This window comes from Athene cunicularia (assembly GCF_003259725.1).
Source record: "Athene cunicularia isolate RWA chromosome 19 unlocalized genomic scaffold, athCun1 chr19_part1, whole genome shotgun sequence".
Taxonomy (NCBI): domain Eukaryota; kingdom Metazoa; phylum Chordata; class Aves; order Strigiformes; family Strigidae; genus Athene; species Athene cunicularia.
Genome location: NW_020799124.1, coordinates 5,875,354 through 5,886,794, shown reverse-complemented (window position 1 = coordinate 5,886,794; position 11,441 = coordinate 5,875,354). Strand labels below are relative to the sequence as shown.

Below are 11,441 nucleotides of genomic sequence, written 5' to 3'. Positions count from 1 at the left end.
ACCCGGATGTGGGCAGAACGCGCAGCCGGGAGAGCTGACCAATCAGCTTTCGGGCAGTCTCGGAGACAGCAGGCACAGCCCATCAGAATGCGGAGGCGCTGAAAGAGGCGGGACCAAGGACGGAAGAGGAAAGGAAGTTGTGCTCGGAATAACTTCCGGTGAGGGGCTGGCTCTCTCCGGTCCCGCCCTTCGCTGCTTTCGATTGGCTCAGAGAGGCAGCGTTGACAGCTCGGCGCCGGCTCTGATTGGCAGCGTGTGGCTCAGATCAGCCCGCGCTACCTGTAGGGGGCGCTGTGGGGCAGCCATCGGTACGCCCGCAGGTCCCGGCCCCGCAGTCACACATTTAACCGCAGGATTTTACAGCTCAAACCCTCACTAGCGATTTCTGTATGTCATAACGCTGAAAGCTGCAGACAATTTTCAAACAGCAGGTTTTGGATATATGAGCGAAGTCCCGGGCCATCGTGGCACTGTACCAAACCCTTGAATTTTTCTCTGGTTTACATGGAGCTGCTTTCCCCCAGGTCCAGGGTTTCAGCTGTGTGGATTTTTTTATTCTTCTGGATTTTGCTGGTGCTTCCTCTCCTGCTGTTGTTCCGACTCTCGTCAGCTGTATTAGAATTATAGCAGATGGCACCAAAGCCTCAAATTCCTCCAATGCAGTCACCAGCGAGACACACCTGAGGAAATAAAGAGATGTCTGGGGGAGTTGTAGCAAGTGTTTTAAAAGAAAGAAAAAGCATCACAGCACTGCAAAGGACTTGTTGTCTTACTCTATACCGTCGTTCCTGGTTTTTTACACCTTGGTTCCTATTGCAGCTGAAAATGCGCAGCCACTTTCTGCTGCATCCCTTTCTCTCCAGAGATATGCCCTATGACAAGAATATCTGTCCCAGGCACTTTTTTGACCACCTGGGAGTTCTGCCAAATGGGCCAGAATTCTTCCAGTTGCTTGCAGCCAGATTCCAGCTTGAAAAGTCGGGATCACCAGACAACCAGTCTCAGAAAGATTTCAAGCCACTTAACATTTCCTTCAGAGTCATACAGGGAAGAGGGTCTTAACAGATAAAAAACAGATTGGTATTCCTCTGTCAGGATGCTTCACATTTAATATAAACATACAAACTACCTTCAAAGTATGGACCTGGGAATTAGAATACATAGAGTACTAAAATTGGGAATTCAATAGTTGGAGTAATTTTATAGCCCACTAGAATCTACCTCACAAGTCAATTCCACCGAACACCTCCCCATCCCATGGCAGATTTTTTCTCCCTGTATCACCTTTCTCCTTGATAACAATCCCACAGTTCCACAGGTTCCAGCAACACTTTCTCTCCAATTCTCAAACTGAAGCAAACATCTGGTCTGCTGTTCCCAGCTCCAGGTAGTTTAACAGAAGACATTACCTCTCCTTACAAACCTTAACTTGCTTCTAGCCTTAATTCAGCTTGACTACAATGCTAAACTACAAGTTTTGGATACCAGGATGTGCAGAATTTCTTCAAAATGAAGCAATGTTAGGAAAAGCAAGTGTTTCAAGATGCAGGTAGGGAAAAAACCTCAAACTTCTCTTAATTCATTTCCACACGCCACACTGTCTTAATTGAGTACTTTTATTGGGATAGAAACAAACAAACAAAAAAATCAAAATACATTAACATCTATCCTGAGACAATTCTGGTTCTAAAGTTGTATACAATTGAACAGCATGCTGTTTAACTCTGATTTTTCAAATTCCTACGCCACACAGTGAAGTCCACAAAGAACTGAAAATTATATGACACAGGCAACCTTAACAAAATTAACAGCACGTTCTGTGGGGGATTAATAATATCTCCTTCAGTTTACCATTCCATTTCTAATCCTCATTATTACTGGCATTAAGGTAATGGAATTAACTTGTTCCAGATACTGTATAAAACCAAAAAGGCAATCTCTGATCTAATGAACTTGCAGTATAAATGAACAGAAGAGAGCAAAATATGAGAGGAAAGATACACACAAGGTGAGGGTCAGGTTATATGAAGTTATTTTAGGTTATTTTAGAAGTACAAGACTTATCCAGAGGTAGAGTTGAGATTTCTATCTAAGGACCAAAGCAAAGCACTGTGGACAGCATAGAGAAGTCACTTCCATTTTAACAATACTGGTAATTGTTGATGGTGAAAATTCTGTGGAGTATACAGAGGTCATGCAGACTTTTTCACATGAAATATTAATATATATCGTTTGTAAAACACACCAAAGAAACTGCTTTGTAGCTTTGTCAAACAGAAAAACCTGTAACGCTCTATTTCTGTTGCGACAGTTGTTTTCACAATTATTTCTGTAACTGGTATAATTTTTCTTTACATAATCTCACCTTTCATAATGTTCTGTCGCTGCAGCTGGGCTGTTTTTATGCTTCAAGCAAGAACAGTTTACTATGGATATTAAAACTGGCTCCAAACCAAATTTTAGTCTAAAAATACTGATATGCCACAGCATACTCTTATTACTGCTATGGAAAAGAATTTGTTTGTGTAATAAGACACATGCTTTCCTTTTTTTTTTTTTTTTTTTCTTTTTCTGAAGTCTGGAGGTCACTTTAAGAGAGTGCATGTTTCCAGCTACATAGAGGGCCCCATCACAAAATATTTTCACTAACTCGCACAGTGTAACAGTATCATATTTATTCTGTGTGAAGCAGCAAAGTACTGGGGTTTGCAGTCTAAAGATGGAGAAGCAGGAACAGTAACTGTGACACATCTGCTGCAAGAAGCCTGCGGGTGACTTCGCTGAGGAGTGGGTCACACCAGAAAAATTGTATGGCTTTCCCAATTGCACAGGAAATCTGCCACAGCGCTGGCAACTGAGTATTTGTCTTCTAAGTTTCTTTGCTGTTGATTGTTTTATTACTGCTGTGATGGAGATAAAAAAGAAATAGCAATAGATAAATGTTGGATTCCTTGTGCTCTTAGTCAGAGATGTCCCAACTTTTCTATCAGCTATAGCAGGTGTGCGAGGAACTCAGTAACACAGATTATCATTTGTCTCAGGCTGGCGTGTTTGTTCACTGCTTGGCATATCACACTTAGCACAGCTAAGGCTCCTACACATTACCAGAGTTTGTAGCAATACTTAGTAAGAGCTCAGGGGTCAAAATACATGTGGGAGAAGGTATAGTACCGAGTCCAGGTTAGATACTGCACGGGATTTCAGAAGTGCCTTTCTCATGCTGGGAGCTGAGAAGGCATTTTGCACAGGTAATCCCATGCTGACGTTCATTGGTTGTATTCGCAGCATTGTCCCACACTCATAACTCAAAACCCTCAGCACAATAGCTTAAAAAGAAATAGCCTTGCTCCGAAGGAATTTTACTTTGATGTAAGAGGAAGTAGTCCTACCTGTCCAATTAAAATCAGCCCCATCTGCAGATTTGAGAAAGTCTTTGTAAACACGATTGGCTCTACTGATCACCACGGCAATGGCATCCTGGTGCTGAAGGGATGAAAACAGCCAGCGAGGGCAAGGCAGTCAGTGGGATGTGGTCTTCACTGCTGCGGAGACAGCTCTGTCGTAGCTGTAGGGTTTTAGGTTAGAGAAGGACATGCTGTCATCAGAGAAATGCAAGAGGCAGCACGCAGCCTTAGAGAATGAACAGGTACTTAGTGACAGAAATGGGCTGGGCTACTGCAGTTCACAACGAGAGAATACAGGAAGGATCATTTTCTCACAGGCTTCAGCTGCTTAAAAACCCAAGGAGTTATTGCTTTAGGTGAATGAGACCATGCTAGAAGGCATTTCTGTAGTTAAACGTACTTGGTGCAATTTTTTTCACATACAAGTAGACATAATTTAGAACAGCAAAGAGATTATTCCATTTCAGGTTGTGTTGGTTTTTTGTCGGTGTGGGTTTTGTTTTGTTTTGGTTTGGTTTTTTTTTCCCCCATATAACAACTTACTACATCAAAGAACAGGACCCAATCATCACAATGGAATATTGTTTCCTAGAACACAAGTGTGACAGATGTATTGTTCAAAAGCATTTAAAACCATTTTTCCCAGTATCTCATCCTTTCAAAGAGATAGAACAAAGCTGCACACATTCTGAAATCATACATAAATGTTTGCATAGTAACATTTTGCAAAAAGGAGGTGACTTGACTGAAAACACAAGCTTAAATTTTATAGGATGTCAGCTTTATTTTAGCTTGGATGTGTACCCTGCAAGTTTATCAGTAAATCCGCCAATCGCATCTTGATTTTCAAGTGGGGAAAAGAATTCACAGAGCACCAAACATGCAAGGCACATTGGTGTGTTCTCTTACAGTAAGTTGACTGTCCTTTAGAGATTAAAGGAAAGTAAGAAGTATTTCAGATAATTCAGTATGTCCAAAGTTCATCCAAAGTTGCAGGCAGACAACTTCAACACTATTCTGCATCCACTTTCTTTAGGAACTTGGTGGGCTCTCACAATATTTAAAAGCAACCTGCCTGAAATGGAATTCGTCTGTGTCTTTGCTAAAAACTGCATCCTTGACTATTACCAGGGTAATAGAAGAAGAATAGAAGACTTGCGATGCTGAAGTATGGAAGCTGGTCTGTGTTCATGTCCTGAGCCTCACGGGACATTTCCACGCTTTTCTCCTGCTGTAGCACTCCGGTTATTTGGTATTTTTCATCCAAAGTAGTGTAACAGTTTCTATGTCCTGGAGCTCAGCTGGTCTGCCAAGCTATGTCAGTTTACCAATTAACACAGCTTCATTTTGCCAGCTGATTCGATCATCCAAATGCACAGCAGACGTACAATTATGAATACTAATTCTCAAAAATGAATAGTGAACCTTAAAAACCTACATTAAAAGGCCTCATTTACTATAACAATTGGCAGATAACACCTCAGAAAGGGAGAGAAACACAGGAGGAAAAAAAATTATGAACTGAATGTTTGAAATGGAAAAAAATACCTGCATGTGTTTTCATAATAAAATGCAAGTGATATTCACAGGAGAACTATACAAAACAGTTAATGGAAAAATAAATAGCTGTTGGGGTTTTTTTGCCTTAGCTAAAGGAATATAGATCAAACTGAAATTGAGCAATTACTGTCTAGACAATTAATCAGTTAACGGGCTTAGAAATGAGGGTTTGGGGTTTTTAATTCCAATTTATTGTAAAGGTTGAAGCCACAGAGACCTCCACTGTTACTGTAGACACAACACAGAGGGAAGAAAGATCCAGACCACTGAAAGAGTATGGAAAAGTCAAAGTTGTTTATCACAAGGGATGTGCTAATATTAGTGCTGAAGCTGAGACAAACAGGTAAAATATCAGCACTGGAGCTGAGAGGAACACAAGTCTTGTTACGTTGATGCATTGGCAGTACACTGCAGGAGGTCATTCCAGAGCACCAACCTTGGAGCCATCACACCTGCACAAAAGCTGGAGATGGAGAGGGAAATCATGAGGAAGCAGTTGGAACTGCTGTGGTGTTTGGATGTCCAGAGGAGCAGTGGGGAAACAGTGCTCTTCTGCTCCCTCCTCATGTCAGCGGTGCCTCGGGGAGCTGTGAGAGCTGTTGAGGCTTCTCTGAGCAGCTCCCAGTCATCTGACCACGTCATCCAAAGGGGCAGGGGGAGCAGAGCCCCAGGGCCTGGTCCGTGAGCACCTTCTCTGCTGCACAGGGCCCGGGATCTGCAGCCGCAAGAAAGGCCCAGATGCTCTGTTAGCGTGGACCCTCCACGCAAGGTACTGGAACAGCCACGTTCACTCTCCACCACGCTTTGCTGTCCTCCTCCGTGGGCTCAGGGCTGCTCACCCCCCTGACCCTGCGGGGAAGGGGGCTACTCCTCCTTCTCCCGCTGCACGTCCTGGCCGGATTTGAAGAAGTCACTACGCAGCAGGCGGTAGAAGAGGATGAGGTTCATGGGCGTCATGATTGCCATGCCCACTGTGCCTACAGCATACGTTGCTGGGGGCACATTCTCCCGATTGAGAAAAAGCCAGTGAGCCATCCAGGCCAGCGTGGTGATGCGAAACACCACGTAGGTGCCCAGGTTGACGATGCTGTTGAGGCGGTAGCAGGTGGTGTGCATCAGGTCAGCCATGAGCAGGATCTGCCGCAGGTGGAGGAAGATGGAGTTAATCTCCACCAGTAAAGCCACGAGGGCAAACCCAACATATTGATGGAGCAGCACTGCAATGCCAAAGCAGACAATCACCTGGGAAGGAGAAAGAAGAGAGGCTGAGCCTGGGAGCTGGTTGCTCTCAGCTGCTGCAAGCCAGAGCCCTCCATGCTTGGGCACAGCATGGAGCAAAGGTGGAAATGGTTATCATACCAGTGCCAAACCTCTGGTCATCACCCCACACATACCTCTGCAGCATTGCAGCCTCAGGCATGAGATAAAGCCTCCCCACTGCTGCAGGAAACCTGAGCTGTTTTTTTTTTTTTCCCAGTGGGAGGAGAGGGAAACACTTCTATAAACTCCATGTTGGCAGAGGAGACAGAGCAGCTAGACCTAACCCTGCTTTTGTGACCTGGGGAATGCAGTTGGTTGTGGCCCAGCAGGTTTTTCTGCAGACAGTGAAGGGGGCAGGAGGGGGGCGATGTGTAGCTGAGAGCTGTGGTTGCTGCTGGCTCAGGGATTCTCCCCAGAACAGGCATGCAGCAGGGATTAAGCCACTTTGGTGCATCAGAGAGCCCCTTGGGACGCCCCGAGCCTGGGTTGGAGCACCCTGGGGCTGTGGGATGCTGTAGCACAGGACAGGGCTGATGGGGGCAGAGCAGGTGTGATTCTGCCCTGCACTCTCCCTGCTGTGTGGGGGGACAGACTCTGCCTGCCCACACTTCAGCACACTCCGTCCTTCAGCTTATACCATTAATGCTGTTCTCTGTATTGGCTCTTTAATGAGATTATCTGCTCCCTGCTTGTTAAGTCACTGTCTTGGCCTATATTAGCTCTCTTGTGGAGATGACCTTTTGACTGGCAAGCCACAGCCAGCAGAGCCACGGGGCTCACTGCGTCTGTGAGACAGCAGGTCTGACCATCGCCTCCCCCATCTCATCCCAGGTAGGTCCCAGTGCTGTCCCAGTGCTGTCCCTGTCCCCACCCCCAGGCCCTGCAGACCCCTGTGCCTCCCCTGTACCCTGCAGTGTCTCTGCTGCCCAGCTCTAGGTGGTGCCACCCCCCTGTCCTGCAGCATCCGCAACGCTTCCACACCCAGACATTGGAGGCAATCAAAGAGACACCTGCGCTGGGCACAGCCAGCATCTGGCACAGGTGTGGGGCTCCTGCACCACGGCTGCTCCAGCCACACCAGCCCCGTGGCCATGGCTCTGACCCGAATGTGAGGAGAGCACCCCAGGGAGCGGGAGGTGGAAGGAGGTGACGTGCAGCCCTTCCTGGGAGATGCTCAAGTGGCTGAGAGCCAGCAGGAGCAGAGCTGCTCTCCTGTGCCAATAGGGACAGCTGGGTCACTGCCCATCCATGCCACTGCTACTGCTAAGCACCCCCAGCCCTCTTCCTCCCTACTCTGTGCACATGGTTTTGTTCCTACCCCATCTTTGGGTGCCTTTCTGCAGGCCCTTAAAGAGGAGCTGGACCAAGAGGGGTTCCAGGCCCTGCCATGGCTCCTCTCCCCAGGCAGAAAAATCAGGGCAATTCTGTAACAGGCAGCAAACACCCACACCAGCAATAGCAGGAGCCCTGCTCCTGTCCCCCAGCCTCCCTGGCGGTACGAGTGCCAGGGTCTGTCCCGCGGAGAGCGGCTGGTAGACTCACCACGGAGTGATGGAAGAGCAGCTCCCAGGACTGGTGAAGTTTCTGATGGCACAACATGTCCACAAAGTCTTCAAGGAAATAACCTGGGATCAGAGAGGAGATGAGCAAAGAAGGGAGCTGGGAAGGTCTGTGCCAAGGGACCCCCCTGCCCCAGCAGGCTCTGCACCTGACTGGTGCCTGGGCAGCCCCTCCGGGGGAGTGATGGCCACAGCTCAGCCCAAACCCTCTGTGGGTGGTGAGTCATGCAGAGAGCAGGATCACACATGGCAGGAGAAGGAAATTGGTGTATTTTGGCTCCCTCCTGCAATCACTCTGTCGGACGTGCTCCTAGGGAGAGGCACTAACTGATCACTGGGGTCTGTTCCTGGAGAAGGGTGAGAGCAAAGGCAGCACGTCGACCCTCACCCTTGTTACTGTCCCAGAATCGGATCCCGTTCAGCCTAGAGCCTTTAACAGCTGCAGGATTCGCTGCCACCAAACCGACTCCACGATGACATTTTAGATACTCAAACCTCCTCGCTGAGCTGTAGCCATGCCAGGAAGGTGGTTAGCACTGACTGCAGGGCTGGTGACAGATCTGCAAGAGGGTGACAAGGTGGGGAGGGGGGGGAAAGCTTCACACAGCCAGAGGATTCAAAGCTCCTGGCCTCCACAGTGGTATGGTTATCTCAAGGCTTTGAGGGGGACCTGCATCAACCCCATATCATGGGCACTTTTGGGGTGCCCCAAGCCCTGGCTGCCACATGAGGATGGTAGTGGGGAGCCTGGTGCCCAGCACCTCCTGGCTGTGGGTGCCATGGGACAGAAAGGAGTCACTGTCCTTTGCCAAGAATAGGGTGATTGTCTGGGGTGCCGGAGATGTCGCTGCACACGTGGCTCGAGGGGCCGGTGTCAGGCACCGATGAGCCCCTGGAGACCCCATGGGGGACAGAAGGGGGGGCAGCCCACTCCCCCCCCCCTCACCTACAGATACGGCGACCAGGCTGTGTGCCCCAGGTGGGTGCGTGCTCACCAGGTCCTCAGACAGCACAGGGTGGAGGCAGAACCTGCAGGGAGAGGGGTTGTGAGTGCCGAGCAGTGCCTCTGGTCCCCTAATTCCCTTCCCGTACCCTTGGTGCCCACCTGGTGCTGCTGAGCCCCCCCAGACCCCTCCCATCCCTCTGATCCCACCACAGCCACCCCATCCTCCTATTTCCCCCAGAGTCTCCCTACCCCCTGCTGCCTTACTGCCTCCCTGTCCCTTTGTCCCCCTGTGCCCCTCGATCCCTCTTCCATCCCCCAGTGCCCCCCCAGTTTCCAGGTCCACACCCTTCTCAGTGCTCCTCAAGGTCTCCCAACACCCCCATTCCCCACTGGGCGGACTCAGTCTCCCTCAGTGCCCCCCTGACTGCAGGTTCCCTCCGGGGTCCCTCAACACCCCCATTCCCACCAGTCTCCCCCCGCAGCAGTCCGGTATCCCCATCTCCTTTCCCCCAGCCCTAGATGCCCTCCGGGACTCCGCGGTGCCCGGGGCCACTCACCCGGCCAGCGCCCCGCCGCCGCTGAGCACGCTGTGTGCCAGCGATGTCCAGATGTTGCGCCACTTCCAGCGGTTGCGCCAGGCCGAGGGCGGCGGCGGCACCAGTCGCTCCAGTCCCCGGTTTAGCAGGCGAAAGGCGGCGAAAGAACCGGCCACCAACAGCAACCCTCGGCTGAAAGCCATGGGCATCCACTGGCCCCCGGGGCGGGGGAACAGCGAGCATCGTCCCACAGGGAAGGGCCAGGGCGGCTGCGGGGGCCGCCCCGCTGCTGGCACTGGCCCTTCCCGCATGCCCCCACGCAGAGATGCAGACACCCAGGGGCAGTGCTTCCCCTCGGAGCGTGTGACTCAGGGAGAGGGGGGGAATGGGAAATGGGCACCCCGGGTCTGCATTGCACAGCAGAAACAATGGCCAGCCCAAAAGCCAGCTGTAAGCGTGCCACGGAGCGCAGGCCTGGGTGTCCCGTTGCTGTGCTGGAGCTGGGGACACTTTCCTCCCTCCCCCGAGGTTCCTCCTCCACCTCGGTGGCACCGGGTGGCCAAACACCTCACCCGTGAGGTGCTGCGGTCGGTGGTCCTGTCCCCCAGAGCATCCCCGGCACATGATGCCAGTGAGGGTCTTGCACCGTTGCACTGTGCCAAGGAGCTGCCCCCACCCTGGGTAAGGACCACGCAGACACAGCTGCTGGCTCAGATTGCACGTCAAGCAAACAAAAAGGTCCAGTTACCCTGCCAAAAAAAAATTCTTTGCCCACAGAATGGTTGTCTTCCATCCCCTGCCTGGTCCTGAGAGGAGCTCCCCGATGTCTGGGATACCCCAGCTCTGCTGCTGGGGGTTTGTGGGAATTCAGGATCCTGTACCCACGATTTCTTTAGTTCCATCCTACAACTACGCTGCTTTTCCAGCTTCATCTAATTTGATGTCTCCCCTGTTGCTTTTTGATGTCTCCACCAGAAACGTGACGGCTGCTCAGACCTTGCTTCTCTTCTGCAGATGGGGTGCGTCGCTGTGTACACACTGATTAATGTCAAACTCTGCCTTTCCTTTGAGGTATTACTTTTGGATGAAATATTCTACTTTCTCTTTGCTGAAACAGAAACGTGTGGAGCCTGAGCTCTCAGTTTCTGCCCTGGCTGGGGTGATGGACACTAAAACATCAACAAGCAATATGCTGATGGAAGGGACACTGAGGAGGAGAGCTATTAAGTCAGATCTGAAGCAACGGAGTGAGATAGTCCCAACAGATAGAGAAGCATCTGTTCGTGCTGCAGAAATTTGCTTAAAAGCTGGACAAGACAATGTAATTTCATAGCGGTTAAGTGGTGGGGAGACACTGCCTGAAATAATTGGCAGACCTGACTGCTCGAGGGATTTTAAATAATCTCATGTATTAGGACTTGAAGGATCACATAGGCTAATCTGCTACTGAGAAGGCCAAATGCAGACATTTCTGTTTAGCATAAGATATGCTGAGGAAAGGGAGAGATGCCTTGGAGACATGTCGGGCTGCTCAGAGCACTGAGGACAAAAATCATTTAATTGCAGTATAAAATTGCAGAGAGGTGATTCCCAATGAGGACTCTGCAGTGTTTTAGCCTCGGAAATCTCAGCTGCTCCTTTCCACGGTGACAACCCTGCCCTTCACCTGCCTGCAGGTGAAGTCCCAGACCATGAAACATCTGCAAGCCTGACCCTATTTGTCCCAGGGACTCCTTCATTTGTGGTGTTATTCTTCTAAAGATGAACATTTGGCCAGGCTTGGGTCAGGGACAGGAATAGTTAAAATACTTCTGAACACTGGAGAGCTGTTACCTATCACTTCCACGTCAGAGGAATTTAAGCTGTGATTAACTGAGCCTCCGGTTCAGGGGTTTTGATCCCACTGCTCGAGCACTAGCAACAGCTACATACATAATACTTTTTGGATACTTTCAGAGCAGATTTTACTTAATTTTACCAGGATTTGTCATCAAGCAGTGGCTTCTTACAAGCTCTTTTTTTCCAGCCTTTTCTCCTTTCCTCTGCAGCGATGGGGTTGGTTTCAGAGCTGGAGACTTCTACGCCCAGTTACAAACAGGTCCCTTGACACCAGATCGGGCCAAATACTCATGTCCCCCAGGCTGGGAGGCCAGGCTTGTCCCAGAAGCAGCCGCAC

The 11,441-nt window shown here is 49.8% G+C and overlaps 1 protein-coding gene across 1 annotated transcript; it reads right to left on the bottom strand.

Annotated features, from left to right (window-relative positions):
• Positions 1 to 5,047: 5,047 nt before the first annotated feature.
• TLCD2 (TLC domain containing 2) lies at positions 5,048 to 10,558 on the bottom strand. Its single transcript, XM_026861384.1, has 4 exons — positions 9,287 to 10,558; positions 8,730 to 8,812; positions 7,767 to 7,849; positions 5,048 to 6,206 (listed from the first exon to the last, which is right to left on the bottom strand). Exons 1-4 carry the CDS (start codon positions 9,574 to 9,576, stop codon positions 5,829 to 5,831), a joined length of 834 nt encoding a protein of 277 aa, XP_026717185.1. The 5' UTR covers positions 9,577 to 10,558; the 3' UTR covers positions 5,048 to 5,828.
• Positions 10,559 to 11,441: the final 883 nt, after the last annotated feature.